Raw genomic sequence first — 18,600 nt, forward strand, 5'->3', positions numbered from 1 at the left:
AACCTGTCAATTTATGACTAAAAAAGATTCTATAACTGACAGATTTTCTAAGAAATGGAAAATTAAAACTCATATTAACTGTCAGAGTGAGAACGTCATATACTGCTTATCATGTTCATGCAATCTAATATACACAGGCATGACAACTCGTAAATTGGGTACCAGAATAACTGAACACCTCAGTAACATACGTAATGCCAAAAAAGATATGGAAGAAGGTAAAAAAATCACAAGTGTAGCAAAACATTTCCTGCTAAACCATGCAGGCAAAACTACATCCTTCAAATGTTGGGGTATAGAAAAAGTGAAACCGGGCATTAGAGGTGGTAGTACTGAAAATACTCTATTACAAAAAGAAACAAGCTGGATATTCAAATTAAACACGGTAATGCCACACGAAATGAACGAAGCAAATAATTATTGGGTTTTCCTGTAAATTAGGAGGAACGATAATCTTAGTTTTCAGAATCTGTATCTAGAACAATACTTTACAATGTTGTATAAATGTAAAATGAAAATGTTGATTTAAAGTTCAAATAACATTCCATGATAATTCAAAACATCTCAAGTGCTCGAAATGGAACACAAGATGATTAATATTGTGAATGTACAATCAACATTCATATGGTACATTGTGCATACATGTAATAAGTTATTTTGTCTTAACGTGCCGCCCATAGTGCTTTATCTGTCCCCCCCCCCTCCCTTTTAGCTGCCAACAACTACCACAATCTAATAACTACTTTCAAAAACATCCTCCACTTTTAAATTATAAAAAGCAAATACAGCAAATCCCAAACATATTGTATATGTATTTTCATACTAATACTACTATGTGAGGATTATATATCTAGGTAGATAAGCATTTACATAAGTCTTATCACATTAACAAAACGTGCTATAATTATAAATGAGTGTAATGCATCTTTACTAATAAGAGATGATAGAAACATATTTGACTTCATACTCTAGTCAGGCAATATTTTGTCTATTAATTAACATATCTGATTTACACCATTGAAATGAAACCTCAATAATAATGATACCATAAAGATATGAAGCAAAACAGCAAAACCTCAGTGAAATTTTTTAAATCTTGATACATGTAACGCATACATATTAGCTAACATACTGTCTGTGAGTGATGGTCATGCATAACTGGGTTAAATGTAGTAAATTACCAACTTCGCATAGGAATTCCATAATAATATTAATGGGTCATGACTCTGCTAGAGAACGTAAATCTCAGACTTAACATAGATAAACCAGAGATTAAACAAGACAGGAATCTCTTAGTTCTAGATATGTGACCACTATTTACTTATAGTGATCTGAGTAACTATACCAAGTCAGAAGTCACATGATTTACTATAAGGAATTGCCTAACTCGAACACTGCAGAAACGATGAAATGGCAGTTGGAATTGAAATTCACTCACTTAAACACTTTAGTTGAAGAATATTGTAACACTATAGGATACGACAATCCGCCCTGGGAATAGCCACACTCACGAGATAGTTTGAAAATATAATCACACAAGATTCTGCTGAAATATGATATGTCAATGATGAAAAGATAGTGGTTGTTGAATGCATGAGCATAGGAAAACGATAAAATATGTTTAATCATATTACGATTAGCCGTGCAGACAGGACATTCTAACACTGAATTACAAAGAACATGTGCTAAGACTTAACTCAAACAGTCATACATAGTAATGACGGTATCAGCTATTAATTATTACTAGATGATGGGTATTACAAATAACTTAATATGTTCACTCTTAGGAAGCTTGTTTATTTAGTAAGTGTAAGTTGTCATTACGCGCAACCAATTGAAAACCAGTAGAGACGAAGCCGCTTCAGGGAACCCTATCAAATGTGAGCATCAGGATACGCCCTGAATGTACAGCGGCTTATTGGTGCGATGATGGGCGTTTTCAAAGGCAGAAGCGGATTGGTGGGGACAGTTTGTGTTAGCACTATATAAGAGGGTGGCACCCGGGCCTCGGTTTGCTCTTACACATTGACAAAGGCTGGTTTACACAGCCGAAACGCGTTTGTGGAAATTGTAAGCACCTCTGTGCACATTTATATTGGTTTTAATTGCTGTCCCTTGTCCCTGTCACCTGAAGCCGAGGGAGCTGCTATCGGCCAGGAAACAGGGGGACAAGGTGTACAGCGAGTTAGTGGGTACTATAAAGGTGTTGACTCTCCTTTATTATTTTTTAACTTTAAGTAAATAAAAATTCAATTTTTTAAAATTAACTTTAGTAGGAATGAGTGCTATATTAAACCCTTAAGCCTTAGGTTCTCTTACCTGTTTATCTTAACTTATGTATATTGAAGGGTAGCACCGGATTCATTATCCATTTATTCCTCTACACACTATATCTAGTGCCAGTCCTCTAATCTATATTCTATATATATATATGGGAAGGAGAATATCCCACAAGTAATGGATGAACCCGTGGACTGGATACACCACAAGAGAAAGAAATGTATCAGGTAAGCATACATTTTGTTTTTCACTCTTTTAAAAAGGTGCTATAAAAAGTACAGTAGAGTGATTGAACATATATAAATTATTCATACATAAAACATCTGTTGGTATCCTGAGGGGAGACTCTGTGTAAGTGTAGTTCAAAGAAAGTAAGATGGGCAAGAGTATTCGTCCTGCAAAAGTTATTGTGTGTTGTTGATGGAGCTAAACATGCTGCAAATAAACAGGCAGTATAGAGAATACTACTTATCTCTCCTCGTGGAATGATCAAGGCCTCTTGAATGTTGAGATGTAAAGAACTCCTCTAGTTACTACTTGCTATCCGGTCTCTGTGCCATGTGAGTCTAAATGAACAGGTGATGACAAAAGCAGCAAAAATTTTAGACTGTGTCGGGTTAATCCCTCTACAACTTCTGTCGATCCTATGCATAGGTGGAGGTAATGGCGGCTGACGGCACGCAGCTGTGCACGTCACAGTGGGCCGGTGCAGGACTGTTGGTGATAAGAAGGCGAAATTAAGCGGAAAGTTATATCTTGTGGGACTCACTTAGAGCGCAGACATCTTTCTTGGCAGCTGGCTCGGCCCCCTATTTTTTACACCATTATTTTTATTGCCAAGTTCTTTATAAACTATGAGTCAAAATGTCCTTTTGACTTCCCATATAAACTGAAATTTAAATAGAATAGGAAAAAAAATAAACATGTTGTGCTATAGACTTTATAGTTGTCATGTCATAATATTCCCAAAAATCTTTATTAAATAAATAAATAAAACATTTTTGTCGACTTACTGTGGGATCTAAATGCATGGAATTAAAACAAAGGTCCATATAATTTTTGGCTGCATGGTTGTCATGTGATACACTGGACATGGTTGTCATGTGATACACTGGACATATAATTGAAAGGCCATTTTGAAGTTCTTCAGAAAAAGTGTTATTGCATTGTAATTTTTCTATAATGCATATGTTTATTACGCTGTTCTGTTGCATTTAAAAGACCTGTGACAGACCCTTCTGTCAGGACTGAAGGAGTTAATTGTGTTTAGCTAAGAATCTAATTTCTAAAGACAGGTTTTCTGGCCTCAGCTATTGTGTGCTATAATTACATTTAAGTAATAAACAGGCCATTGTTTAATCACCCTCAGAGAGCAGACGCTAGGTGATAAGACAAGCCAAATGTGTTTAAGTTGTTATCTGCCTAAGTAAAGTATTTAAGTAATGTAATTCTACTGTTTCATAAAAGGGCGTCTTCCCCTTTTTATCTAAATGTACAAGAGTCTTTCAACCCCCCCATCTGGGGTCAAACCTGTATAAATACTAGGCATCTAGCCTTTAATAAATGACATTCTGTTTTAAACCTGAAACTGGCTGGGTTGTGAATTGCTGATTCCCTATGCAGGACATTGTTCATCTGGTATTAACCTTGGTATCCTGTTGGTACCGTAACATTGGTGGCAAGCGACGGAATGAACCTTATCGCCCAGAAGAGCAACTACACAAGCCAGTAACCTCAGGAAGAGGGGGATTATTACAATACTGACTAAGATGGAAAGAGTACCAGGGACAGAAGGAACCAATGGGCCCAGCATAGCAGACAGAACCCCCGCAGAAGCAAGCTTTGATCGGGCGGTTAAAATAAGACTGGCACATTATGGCCCCAACCCATCTGCGGAAATTATCGACCGGGTCATAGCAGCTGTGGAGGCCAACCTACTTCGCCAAAGCGGCGCTGCAGCAAACCCAGTGGAAAAGAGAAAAGTAAATTTTGCAGCTTTTAAAAACTTCCTGGAAACAGAAGGAGAGATTGATGGGTACCTTGCGGATTTTGAGAGGCAATGTGCACTACACAAGGTACCCGCAGAGGACTGGGTCATGATATTATCCGGAAAATTATCCGGCCGGGCCAGTGAGGCTTTTCGGGCCATTCCAGATGAGGAAGTCGGGGATTATAATACTGTAAAAGAGGCTCTGCTCTCCAGGTATGCGGTTACACCAGAGGCATACCGGAGGCGGTTCAGAGACACTGTTAAATTAACTGGAGATTCCTACCTTGAGTGGGCATGTAAGGTGCACCGCACAGCAGCTCACTGGATAGCGGGGTGCCAAGCCGTGTCTGGGGAAGAGGTGCTGCAGCTATTCCTGTTGGAACATTGCTTCGACAAGTTACCCACAGGAGTTCGAGAGTGGGTTCGGGACCGTAAACCCTCCACCCTGCATGAAGCGGCTCGCTTGGCAGATGAGTATACGGATGCCCGCAAACTGGACACTTCTACCACTAAGCCCCCTGCTAGAGTGGAGTACAGACCCCCAGTCACCCCAGCAGCTGCCAGTTACCAACCCCCGGCGCACCGCTATACCACACGGCCTCTGGCCACGAACTACCCTCAGAGAGCCCGGTTCAATTCACGGGGCTACTCACAGCCTATTTGGTGCTTTGGATGTAAGCAACTAGGGCACAAAAGACCAGAGTGTCCCCTAAATGCAGCGAACCAAGCACAGTCCTGGAGAAGACCCGCTGGCGGAATCCCACGTAACTCTCAGCCTGCTGCCCGCTACGTAGAGGCGCAAGAATGCTGGAGCATCCTACATGAGGCAGACCTTGTGCAAGCTGCCCACCAGAATAACCGGCAACTGGTTAAAGTGAATGGGAAGAAGGTCAGTGGTCTACGGGATACTGGTGCTACCATGACCTTGCTTCAAAAGAACTTGGTGTCTGAGAAACAGTACACTGGAGACACTGTGGCTGTGAGGGTAGCAGGGGGCGATGTGTTCAGCCTACCTGTTGCCAGGGTACATTTGGATTGGGGAGTGGGCGCTAGACCTGTGAATGTGGGGGTCAAGAAGAACTTACCTGCTGATGTTCTTCTTGGAAATGACTTGGCTCCCCTTGTTTCTGCCTATGCTCCCATGGGTCCCGCTGATGTTAACCCTGTGACTACCCGTGCTCAGATCCGTGCAGCAGAGACTGACCCCCCTGCTGCTAAGCCCCAGGACGCTGAGCTCAGTAAATCTCTGTCCGCTATTGATACGTGGAAGTCCCGTTACAATGCGCTGATGAAGGAGAAGAGGAGCGCAGAGGAAAAAGCACGTTTAGAACAGGAATCTCTGCTAGACAGGCTGCACCGACAGACTGCAGAAAACACCAGCTTGAGAGTGGAACATGAAACATTAAAGACAAACTTAGTGACACTTGAGGAGAAGCTGACGCTGGCTCATAGTGAGGTGCAGCAACTCAAGGGCACCCTATGTCAGTATGAAGGGATTGTGGATACCTATAAAGAGCAGGTACAGAAAACTCGTAAAGAAGCTGATGGGATTTTGAAGGACTGTTTAGCCCTAGTCTGGGCACTGAGGAAGTTGAGCCCTTGTTTGTATGGACAGGAATTCTCTCTCATAACGGAAATACAGATGGATTGTCCTGACAAACTGACATGCCTACCACCTCCTAGTCCGGTCATCCCCAGGTTGACCCGCCAAAGGGTCAAGCCGGGTCTGCCGGAGTGTTCCACAAGGGGGGAGCTATGTGACAGACCCTTCTGTCAGGACTGAAGGAGTTAATTGTGTTTAGCTAAGAATCTAATTTCTAAAGACAGGTTTTCTGGCCTCAGCTATTGTGTGCTATAATTACATTTAAGTAATAAACAGGCCATTGTTTAATCACCCTCAGAGAGCAGACGCTAGGTGATAAGACAAGCCAAATGTGTTTAAGTTGTTATCTGCCTAAGTAAAGTATTTAAGTAATGTAATTCTACTGTTTCATAAAAGGGCATCTTCCCCTTTTTATCTAAATGTACAAGAGTCTTTCAACCCCCCCATCTGGGGTCAAACCTGTATAAATACTAGGCATCTAGCCTTTAATAAATGACATTCTGTTTTAAACCTGAAACTGGCTGGGTTGTGAATTGCTGATTCCCTATGCAGGACATTGTTCATCTGGTATTAACCTTGGTATCCTGTTGGTACCGTAACAAGACCTTTAAACAATGACCATATTGTTTAGTTTACATCGGCATAATTGCTCTGAGATGTCGATTTTCAAAAAGGAAGCTGAGAATTTGAAGGATAGATTTTTGCAAAGAGGGTATACGCATACCGTCCTGAAAAAAGCATATAATACCGTTAGACAACAGACAAGAGATGAGTTGCTCTATAAAGATAGTCATTGCTTCAGAACCAACTATTAGATTCATTAGTCAATACAATAATACATGGAATGATATAAGAGCAGAAACATTGGGATGTTTTAACTCTTGATAAGGAAATAAAACTAATAGTTGGTGACAGACCACTCATGACACCCAGAAAAGCACCAAATATAAAAGATAGATTGGTCTCTAGCCATTATACTAGGCAGGAAGGACGAAGTTGGCTTAGTAAAATTAGTAACATTTCCCAAAAAGATGGTAATGTGAAATGCAGACAATGCTCAGTTTGCAAAAATATGCAGCAAGGTTCACATTTTGTAGACAAATGGGGATTAACCCATAATATCATTGGCAAAATTAATTGTAGATCTGAAGGTATAGTGTATATAGTATTTTGTAATTGTCCCATGTACTATAAAGGTAAAACCTATAGAGAGCTGAAAGAATGCATTAAAGAATGTAAGAGAGATATATTGAGACTAGCAGTGTGGTACAGCATTTTCAAGCTTTTCATCAAAGTAATAAAGATTAATTAAAATTATTGGGTCTGAAAAAGGTGGACTTAAAAGTGAGAGGTGGCGATATGGACAAGTTCTTATTTCAAAAAGAATGCAAATGGATTTTTAATTTAAGACCATTAACTCCTAGTGGTCTAAATGAGGAGATTAATTATGCTCATTACCTGTAGACCATATGATTTTTCTGTTAAAATTGTAATTTGTATTTGATTTGTCTTATGTTGTCCGAAGAAAATCTGTACAATTATTTAGTGTTTGATATAAGTGTAGCACACGATAAGGATACTAAATAAGTATTACAAGCCTCCTGATCCCACTGATATATTTTCTCTATCTCTGCTAACTCCCGAATTATCTTGACTCTATTTGATATGTTCAAAAATTTATATGCAATGCAATGGAATGTAACATAAATATAAATGCGTCATTATTGGCTCAAAAATTTTGGGATATATTTGTTCATATATAATGATTAGTACTTTCTATAACCCGCCATCACTATAGTGTAATTTATTTATTCAAATGGTTATTTAAGAATGATGCATTTAGTTATGGCGAAAAAGTGAGTAAAGTTCGCTATTTCCATATATTTAAAATGTTCTTTGACAAAGCGAATCAAAAGTACAATGTATTTACTGACACTCAGGCAACGTATGTTGCAACTCTTTAACCACAATAACAATACCGCAGTTACTTTATTATTTCACCCCTGACGTCACAGGAGCTGACGTGAATAAAAGGAATCAACCAATCACAGTAAATTATACATGGCCTGACAAAGCCCGATTTTAAATTTACTAAGTGCGGGTGAAACGCGCGTAGCAGAAGCTATACAGCAAACAGGGTGTGGCAGCTGTACCCCCGTCTTTTTGAAGTAACGACCAGTGCTTGTTGAACCGGCTAAGAGGTTGAATTTTTGACCCCTTTACACATATTTTCTTCACAATTGGAATTTGGAGACAGAAAGGGTGAGTGGATGTATGTTTACAGCATGACATGCTCTGCGGAAACCAGTGTCTATCATCAGCTTTAAGGAAAGCACGGACCGTCTAAGGTAAGGATGGGTCAGGTATGCATTTAACCTAATACGAGTATCCGTTTACCTTTTAAAGCATTTTTTCTGGGACAGTTTTCTCACATCACCCTCACAGTCTGGAGTCTCTTGCAAGTATTAACAGAAATTGAATTAATTATATACAGGGGTCCAGTTTCCTAGTTTTGGATATTATACCTCAAAGGAGGACTATTTGGTTCTATTTTTATTTTTCATCAGGAATAACTTGATACTTTTCAGAGAATTTGAACAATAGTGGATATACTTTTTTTCTCTAGACTTTTATTTACACCTCCCCGGATGGTACCTTACTAATATTAAGGGTTTATCTGTTTATTTATGACTGGGCACCAAGTGTCGATTACAGTCTAACTGTGGTTTATGATATTTTAATAAATCTATGCACTAGCTATATTTTGTGGGTGCAGTTAAACTAAAGATTTTGTGTCTCACCTGGTGTTCAAATCATCCAATAGGATTTAAGCAGCTCTCAGCTGCTTAAATCCTATTGGCTGATTTGAATAGCTAATAGGATTTTAGCAGCCCTAATTCTTATTGGCTGATTCAAATTTTTCAGCCAATAGAAATGCAAGGGATGCCATCTTGAATCGCGTCCCTTGCATTGAAGATCCAGTGTACAGCGGCGACCGTATGAAGAGGATGCTCCACGCCGGATGTCTTCATTATGTACCTGCTCCGCGCCTCCGGGATCAAGATAGAAGATGCCGCCTGGATGAAGATTGAAGAGGCCGCCTGGATTAAGACTTCTCGCTGCTTGGATTAGTACGTCGCCACCGGGATGAAGATTGAAGAGGCCGCCAGGATGAAGATTGTTCAAGCGGGACTTCAAAAACTGTAAATGGATCATCAGGGGGTTAGTGTTAGGCTTTTTTTAAGGGTTTATTGGGTGGATTTTATTTTTTAGTTTAGGGTCTGGACAGTAAAAGAGCTAAATGCCCAAATTCCCTTTCAGGGCAATGGGTAGCTTAGGTTTTTTTTATTAGGTTTTTTATTTTGGGGGTTGGTTGGGTGGTGGGTTTTACTGTTGGGGGGGTCTTTGTGGGTTTTTTTTTACAGGTAAAAGAGCTGATATCTTTGGGGCAATGCCCCACAAAGGCCATTTTAAGGGCCATTGGTAGTTTACTGTAGGCTTGTTTTTTTTTGGGTGGGCTTTTTTATCTTGATAGGCCTATTAGATTAGGTGTAATTCTTTTTTATTTTTTGATAATTTAGTTTTTTATTTTTTGTAATTTAGCGTTTATTTTTTGTAACTTAGTATTTGTTTTTGTAATTAGTTTGTCATTTTTAGAGTAGTGTTAGGATTTTTTTAATGTTTAATTTATTTGGTAGTAAGTTTAATTTTAGTTTAATAGTTATATTAGTTTAATTGTTAGTTTAAACATAGTTTTTTTTAAATTTATTTGACAGGCAAGTTTTAATTTAATTTAAGATAGGGAAATTGTAATTTTAATATAAAGTTAAGTTGGCGTTAGGTTTAGGGGTTACTAGTTTAACTTGGTTTATTGCGATGTGGGGGGCTTTCGGTTTAGGGGTTAATAGTTTTATCTAGTATATTTCGTTGTGGGGGGCTTGCGGTTTAGGGGTTAATAAGTTTATTATAGTGGCGGCGGTTTAGGGCTTAATAACTTTAGTATAGCAGGGCCGATGTGGGCAGACGGCAGATTAGGGGTTAATATTTAAATAGTGTTTGCAATGCGGGAGGGTGGTGGTTTAGGGCTTAATAACTTTAGTATAGTGGTGACGATGTAGGGGTTAATCATTAAATAGGGGTTAATCATTTTTTTTTAGTTGCGGCGATGCCGGGAGTGGCAGATTAGGGGTTAATAAATTTATTATAGTGTTTGTGATGCGGGAGGGCCTCGGTTTAGGGGTTAATAGGTAGCTTATGGGTGTTTAGTGTACTTTGTAACACTTTAGTTATGAGTTTTATGTTACAGCTTTGTAGTGTAAAACAAATAACTACTCACTTTAGATGGCGGTACGGATCTTGTCGTTTTAGGGTGTAACGCTCACTTTTTAGTTGTACCGCCAAACGCTATGGGAGTCCCATGAAAAAACTTAATTTTTACTAGTGCGGTACTGACGTTGCGTTACAGGCTAAAAGGTGTGCAGTACACCTATAACGACAAGACTTGTAATAGCTGCGGTGCTGTTTTAATGCTGAAAATCCCATATTTTCAGCGTTACGAGCCACAATGCAAAACTCGTAATCTAGGTGTAAGCAAATTAGATAATAGAAGTAAATTAGAATGTCATTTAAATTTGTATTATCTATCTGAATCATGAAAAAAATATTTTGGGTTTTATGACCCTTTTTTAAAGCATCATTCAATATGCAAAAATCACAATTGAAATCAAAGAAAATCTCTGCAATAAAGCCTAATTTACCACCACTAAAAAAACGAGCATTCCTTTCAAAGATATTATATTTTAAAGTTTATAATTTCCTCTATTCCCTTTTGTCACAGGACTGCAGATAACAAATCACAGGAGCATATATATGCCTTTACAAACCTGTGATCTGCCATGCAAAAGCACCCATATAAATCAACATAGAAAAACGGATTTAAACTGTTCATTATATTAACCCTTTCGCCACAGGGTTAAAGTGTCTACATCGGAACAACTGATCGCGATATTTCAATTATTGGGTCTGGGGGGCGTCCCTACAACCCTAGGAACGCCCTCCAGACCGCAATCAAATCCTGGAAGCACAGAAGGCTTCAGGACAGCCGTTGGCTATGATGTTCTATTCCGTCATAACGGCTTTAAAGCCCAGTGTAATTATGACAGAATAGAACGGCATAATGGCATTAATAGGTTAAATAAATATTCTTGCTTGATTTGTGTATGTAGACAGCAAGTTACAAATGTGCTCGTTGCTTAGCAACAATCTTTTAATGCATGTGTCACTAATAGGGTTGCCACCATTTCTGGAAAAAAATACTGAACATGCTCATTAGAATCAATTTGCATAAATAATATGCAATCATAATATGAGGAACTAAAGTTGCTAGTACTGATACTTAATGACCATTTGTTTATAATTAGATTAAAATAGACTTAGAAGTTTGATCATGATAGCATCTTAATTTCTATATTTAATCTTTATTATTATTATTATTATTGTTTTATTTTCAACTTTGACCTGAACCGTAAAAATACCAGCTATGTCGATAAAATGCAGGCTGGGTGGCAACCCTAGTCACTAACCATGACATAACATGGCATTGTGCATTATATTATATATCATATTATTGTGCATTGGTTTTATGAACATATATAAAGTCAGTGCAAGCTTTCCAGCACCTGGGAGCAATAAAGGTGTGTCAGCTCCAAGGTTCATGCACAAACCCCTGCAATCAATCACGAACAAGAAAGAGCAACACCACCAATCTCTTTAACAGATTTATTTAGCAGATACAGCCAGACCACAGGAAAAATGACGTTTCGGATCCTAAGGACTGGCTTCCGAAACGTTGTGGGGCTGCTCTTTCTTCTTCGTGATAAACATATATAAAGATATTCTGCATTTAGACTGAACGATTGCAAATTTAACTCCTATGGGCATGTTACTACAAAGGGAACAGTGCCAGTATCTACACCTACACAGCTGTGCTGTTCCCTTTTATATTGTAACGTGCTGGCAAGAGATTGTGAGCGATCATGCAGGTGCACAATTGAATTACATTTTACATGATGCAGAAAAAAACCCTCCAGCTATGGATCTGTTGATCTAGGGCACTGGTTTTCAACCCTGTCTTTAGGCCTCCCTAACAGGCCAGATTTTCAGGATTACCGTGGGTGAGAGAAGGTAAAATGACCATGTTGACTAATTAGATGATTATTTCACCTGTGCTCTAGTTCAAATACCCACAAAATCTGGCCTGCTAGGGAGGCCCGAGGACAGGTTTGAAAACCCGTGTTCTAGGGCAGTGGAATCAACAAACAGGGATCTTTTAAAATACCTGGATAGTGCTTTCTGATTGGTGTCTAAATACAGCCACCAATCAGCAAGCGCCACCCAAGTTCTAAACCAAAAAATGGGCCAGCTCCTAACCTTACATTCAAATAACGATACCAAGAGAAGAAAGAAAAAAGATAATAGGAGTAAATTAGAAAGTCTGAATCATTAAAGTTTAATTGACTAGACTATCCCTTTAACTTTGTTACATATAGTCTAAAGCAGTGTTTCTCAACTCCAGTCCTCAGGACCCTCAACAGGTCAGATTTTCATTATATCTTAACTAGAAGACAGGTGAAATAAGTAGTTTGTATCCTTTCTACAGTTTAGAATAAAAAGTTACTTATTCTACAAAGGGTTAAATAAACCACAACCTCTAAATCAGTCCATGGTTTATTTAACCCTTTTTAGAATAAGTAGCCTTTTATTCTTAACTGGTTTGATATCACAGATACCAAAGATTAAAATGATTTTATAAAATATTAATTATGGAAAAGTAGTTATTCTTAACCAGCCTGTATTTTGAATTTTGGCTCTTTATAGGATCCATAAACTAACCCCAAAATACCAGAATTGTACTACAGATTGTCTTTATTGAATGAGTTATAGAAATAACCAATTTTACAGGTATTAAAGTTAGAGATGCATTTGTATATATCAAAACCATTCATAGATTTTGTGTAACAAACTGATAACGTTTTTGAAAAAGTGAATGGTTATTTTAATATTACAATAAGTCTATATAGAATAAGGTAAACATCTCTAAATTAGACCACAATCTATTTTCCGATAATAATAATAATTATTATTATTATTATTATTATCAGTGATAAGCAAAGTGTCCGTACACGGACATTGGTGTCCGTGACTAGCCCTTGCAGTGTCCACCACAACCTTAGTATATATTTTCTTTCTGATTTAATAATGGGAATAAAACAAATATATGTAGTGTGAATAAAGTTAGTGGCTTGTCAAGAGACTGCTAGCGATATTAGGTGATAAGTTAAGGAATAAATAAAGCCTGAGTGAAATACTGGATGTGTATCTGCATCTGTATAATAAAATATACAAAGACACAGTAGTGACCCTGGCACATGCGTATAGCCAGACAAGGGCTGGTTATGGGGTTAGTGGTATCTGCATCAGTATAATAATACCCAGCACTATATAATGACACAGTAGTGACACTGGCTCATGGGTATAGCCAGAGGAGGGCTGGTTATAGGATCAGTGGTATCTGCATCAGTATAATAACACCCAGCACTATATAATGACACAGTAGTGACACTGGCACATGGGTATAGCCAGAGGAGGGCTGGGTATAGGATTAGTGGTATCTGCATCAGTATAATAACACCCAGCACTATATAATGACACAGTAGTGACACTGGCAAATGGGTATAGCCAGAGGAGGGCTGGTTATAGGGTCAGTGGTATCTGCATCAGTATAATAATACCCAGCACTATATAATGACACAGTAGTGACACTGGCTCATGGGTATAGCCAGAGGAGGGCTGGTTATAGGATCAGTGGTATCTGCATCAGTATAATAGCACTCAGCACTATATAATGACACATTAGTGACACTGGCACATGGGTATTGGCAGAGGAGGGCTGGTTATAGAATCATTGGTATCTGCATCAGTATAATAACACCCAGCACTATATAATGACAGTAGTGACACTGGCACATGGGTATAGCCAGAGGAGGGCTGGTTATAGTATCAGTGGTATCTGCATCAGTATAATAACACCCAGCACTATATAATGACAGTAGTGACACTGGCACATGGGTATAGCCAGAGGAGGGCTGGTTATAGGATCAGTGGTATCTGCATCAGTATAATAACACCCAGCACTATATAATGACACAGTAGTGACACTGGCACATGGGTATAGCCAGAAAGAGGGCTGGTTATAGGATTAGTGGTATCTGCATCAGTATAATAACACCAAGCACTATAAAATAATGTTTTTCATTTCAAATGTACCTTGGTGTCCTTCACTAATGTCTGTACTTTGGAAAGTGTAAACCACAGCCTTTGTCTGTGCCTATCCCTGATTATTATTATTATTATTATTATTATTATTATTAAAAATAGACAAACACTAAAAAATTGCAAAATATATTCTTCTTTCTTATTGAGTGTGATTTTGTTTTAATTACTGCTCACGTTTCGCATTATGTTTTCAGTCCTTTAGTATTTGGCTTCCAATTTATCCAGCTGTAGAAAGGATACAATGCAGGAAGCTTTTTAATGAGTGATTTCCCCCACACACCATAAATGATGGGGTTTGCTTTGTTTGATGTTCAGAAATGTAATGCTTCTTTGTCTTTTGTAGGTTGCCTGAAATTGATTCTGCTCTTCAACTTGTATCTGAAATAGTAAATCAGCTAGCCAATCAGAAAACAAGCATTGTTGAAGAAATTCACACAACTTTTGATGACCTGCAGAAAACACTCAATGTGCGAAAAAGTGTACTGCTCATGGAGCTGGAAGTGAACTATGGCCTGAAACATAAAGTAAGTACTGCCATGTGACAGGAAATTACATTGTAACTGTTGGAGATCCTGCTCACCAGCGGGATAGAGGGTTCCAGAGGCCAGGAGCAACACGTAAGAAGTCTTGGAGTCAAGAGAGGGACGTAGAGGTAATAAGTGGAGAGACGTAGGTCAGAGGTTGATAGAGGAGGATGGGTTGGAAAGTTTTTGCAAATGAGAGAGGAAATATAGGACTAGATTACAAGTGGAGCGCTAATTTATCACGCAACCGCTAAGTCAAATTAGTGGTGCGCGATAAATAACTAGCAATTAGTGCTCAAAAAATGAACCAGAGGTCAGACCTCTGGTGAATTTTTTAAATGTACCCCAATTGCCCTCCAAAAACTGTGCAATGGCTTTAATACAATAAAAAAATACTAGCATTTTTAATAACAAAACAAAAACAAAAAACAATTGCACTAAGCAATTTTTGGGAGCTAAAGTTTGCGTATGTGGTGTGTTAGAAAAAAAACGGCACTAAAAAGTGCCTTTACATTGCGATCTATGGGGACTGTGTGTTCCCAGTAAATATATATGTATATAAATATTCATATACATATATATTTAGATTTGCTGCCCCAACTTACCCCCTTCCCTGCGCTAGTTAGAATGAGGCTCCCGCTGAAACCCATGGAAGCGCGCTCTCGTGAGCACAATGCTTCCGTGCAATGCGAATCTGAGGTCACAGTCACATTGCATCTCACTTGTAATACCTGCACACATTTGCGTGCGCTGGTATTACTAAGTTGAGAACTTGAGCGCAAATATCACTTTTGAGGAAGCAATATTTTGCACTCAACTTGGAATCTGGGCCATATTTGGGAGTGAGGCTGTTGAGTGCTTTATACATTAGATTTAATACTTTGAATTGTATTCTAGAGTGTATGAGGAGATAATGCAGATCGGCGACTTAGGTTGATTAGTTTAGCTGAAGTGTTCATGATAGATTGGAGGGTGGAGAGGCAATGTTTGGGAAGGGCATTTAGAAGTAGATTGCAGTAGTCAATACGCAACAGAATAAGGGAATTAATTTGTATTTTTGTAGTTTCTTGAGTAAGGAAGAGTCGAATTCTGGAAATGTTGTGTAGGTATGAACGGTTGGATTTGGTAAGAGCTTGTGTATGTGGAGTAAATTTGAGTTCAGAGAACCTGGGGTGAGGTGAAAATATGAGTAACAAATGTTTCATCTGTAGAAAACCTATGTAAATAGGAGACAATAGCATTGATTAATCCCCCAATGGGAGATATGAGGAAGAGAGATTTTGTATGTGAAATAGCTGATTGTACTTATTAAACCCCCCCCCCCCAGTCATGATTGGCATTTTATTACCTAACATAAATAATATTAGCAAGTCTGCTTTACTTGCAGGTTCAGACCATTGATATGGGCATGTCCAAGTGATGTTTTAAATTAGATATTTTTTTTTTTTTTTATAAATACAGCAATAAACATGAAAGAACAATTTGCCATACATTTAATACTCTGCAGTAGGTATAACAAGTTATATGGAACACATTAAAGGGAAACACAGTTTATAGTACAGTATCCCTTTAATGTTTCTAATTTGACTGTAAACTCTGAAACTTTTTAAGATTTTTTTACTGAATTTGTATGTAGAACAGGTAATATGTGCTGATGTGCTGTACACTTATAATTGATTCTGCTTGTCACTCTGAACATTTTCATGTTGTTTTTAATGCTAAGGGGTTCTGTGTTATCTCTTTTGTTGGCAGGTTCTTCAGACACAGCTTGACACATTAATTGAAGGGCAGGACAATATTAAAAGTTGCAGCACCTTCACCGCACAAGCCCTGAACCATGGAACAGAAACGGAGGTTTTGTTAGTAAAGAAACAAATGAGTGACAAGCTGAGTGAGTTAGCTGAACAGGATTTCCCACTTCAGCCACATGAGAATGATCAGCTGGACTTCATAGTGGAAACTGATGGACTAAAGAAGTCTATTCACAATCTTGGAACCATTTTAACCACAAATGCTGTGGCTTCAGAAACTGTGGCCACGGGTGAAGGTTTAAGACAGGGTGTGATTGGTCAGGCAATGTCTGTCACAATAACAACAAAAGACAAAGATGGAGAGCTGTGCAAGTCTGGGAGTGCTTACATTTCAGCTGAGCTATTAACACCTGATGGCAGTGTAACTGATGGGGAAATACTGGACAATAAAAATGGCACTTATGAATTTTTGTATACTATTCCAAAAGAAGGTGACTTCACTCTTTCCCTGAGACTTTATGATCAACACATAAAAGGTAGTCCCTTTAAGCTGAAGGTAGTAAAATCAGCAGATGTTTCACCAACCACAGATGGTGTTAAAAGGCGAGTAAAATCTCCTGGTAGTGGACATGTCAAACAGAAAGCTGTGAAGAGGCCAGCTAGTATGTATAGTACAGGGAAAAGGAAAGAGAACCCTATTGAGGATGACTTGATCTTCAGAGTTGGTTAGTATCTCTGCTCTCAATTTTATCATACATGTCACTGTGGTGTTCAGATCTTTAAACATTAAGACATAGTGTAAATTATACTAGCTAATTGTGCTTCTTTTTATGTAAGAATGCAGAAACAAAATTGTTGCGTAGTGACCCTCTGCAAAGTATATACAGTGTCAAGATTGTAGCATCTATAGCCATTTTAGGGTGCTGGTAAGAGATAGTGGGGCAGGTTTTCTAAAGCTGGCTTTAACAAATCTATGGTGCCGTAACACCCCAAACATTTGTGTAGAACCTTGATTTCTTTCCTATGGCATGGAGAGTCCACAACGTCATTCCAATTACTAGTGGGATATTCAACTCCTGGCCAGTAGGAGGAGGCAAAGAGCACCCAGCAAAGCTGTTAAGTGTAACTTCCCTTACCCATAATCCCCAGTCATTCTCTTTGCATCTGTCAATGGAGGATGTGCGAAGATAACGTCTAAAGAAATGTAATCCTTTTATGGGTACTTTTCCCTGCAAGCAAGGATTGGGGTCTAGCTGTGTCCAAGTCAATATCTTTAGTAAGAGTAGTAGTAGCTTATAGCAGTTAGAAGGTGGTGAGGTGGTCTTTGCTTTACTTCTAACACTTTTGCTATCCCTTTGCATAAAGCCAGGGTTGGTTACTCTGTTCTTTCTTTTACTACAACAGGTCCCTGACAGGGAGTGAAGTACTGGTCACACCTTAGTAGCTGTTATCTGTCCTGCAGCTGGATCCACAGGTAAGTGCTTTTTTCCTTCTAGGTATTGAAGGACAGCACTTTAGAGGTACAAAAAGACAGGATGTATCCTCAGTGGATGTAAACTGGTACATGATTATCCCTTTATATAGGGATGTATGTAAATTGGGACATGATTATCCCTTTATTTAGGGACAGCACTGCAAGTTCTGTGTAAGGAGATAAAGGGTTAACTTTATTCCCCTATATTTTGGAGGCTGACTTGAGAGTGGGGCATATCTGCTAGGAAATTTTTCCTGTGAAAGATAGGATTTCTATGATCTGAATAGCATAACCTCTGATGGTCTAGGTTTTTTTTATTCCTGCTCTCTAACTTTGGGTTTGTTTTATAGGTGTCTCGTCTTTAACAGCATTTTCTTTAGCCTGACTACACAGCGCAGCGTAACTCACTCACTTTTTGTTATGTCGCATTTTAATTTGATGCGATCACATGACCGCTCCCGATTTGGCTTTCTGATAACTACCTTTTGATCGGAGAGTGGTGTTTGTCTCAACGGAGCTGTTGCAACTTGCTCTGGAAACAAAATTTTAACTCAGACTGGTGATGTAAGTGAGCTGCAGCTTCTCTTGTCTCTGGACCCTGAGTTTGACTGCATATGGGGATTTTCTTTTATCATGTCATACTG

General features: G+C 38.7%; 1 protein-coding gene across 2 annotated transcripts in view; it reads left to right on the forward strand.

The window, feature by feature from the left end:
* The window catches only part of TRIM2 (tripartite motif containing 2), a 262,945-nt gene that overhangs the window by 164,265 nt on the left and 80,080 nt on the right, over positions 1–18,600 (forward strand). For both annotated transcript variants that reach the window (XM_053703751.1, XM_053703750.1), the window contains exons 5-6: positions 14,551–14,731; positions 16,484–17,207. In XM_053703751.1, the coding sequence (XP_053559726.1) occupies positions 14,551–14,731; positions 16,484–17,207 (905 nt within the window). The remainder of the gene's footprint in view (positions 1–14,550; positions 14,732–16,483; positions 17,208–18,600) is intronic.

This window comes from Bombina bombina, chromosome 2 (assembly GCF_027579735.1).
Source record: "Bombina bombina isolate aBomBom1 chromosome 2, aBomBom1.pri, whole genome shotgun sequence".
Classification (NCBI taxonomy): domain Eukaryota; kingdom Metazoa; phylum Chordata; class Amphibia; order Anura; family Bombinatoridae; genus Bombina; species Bombina bombina.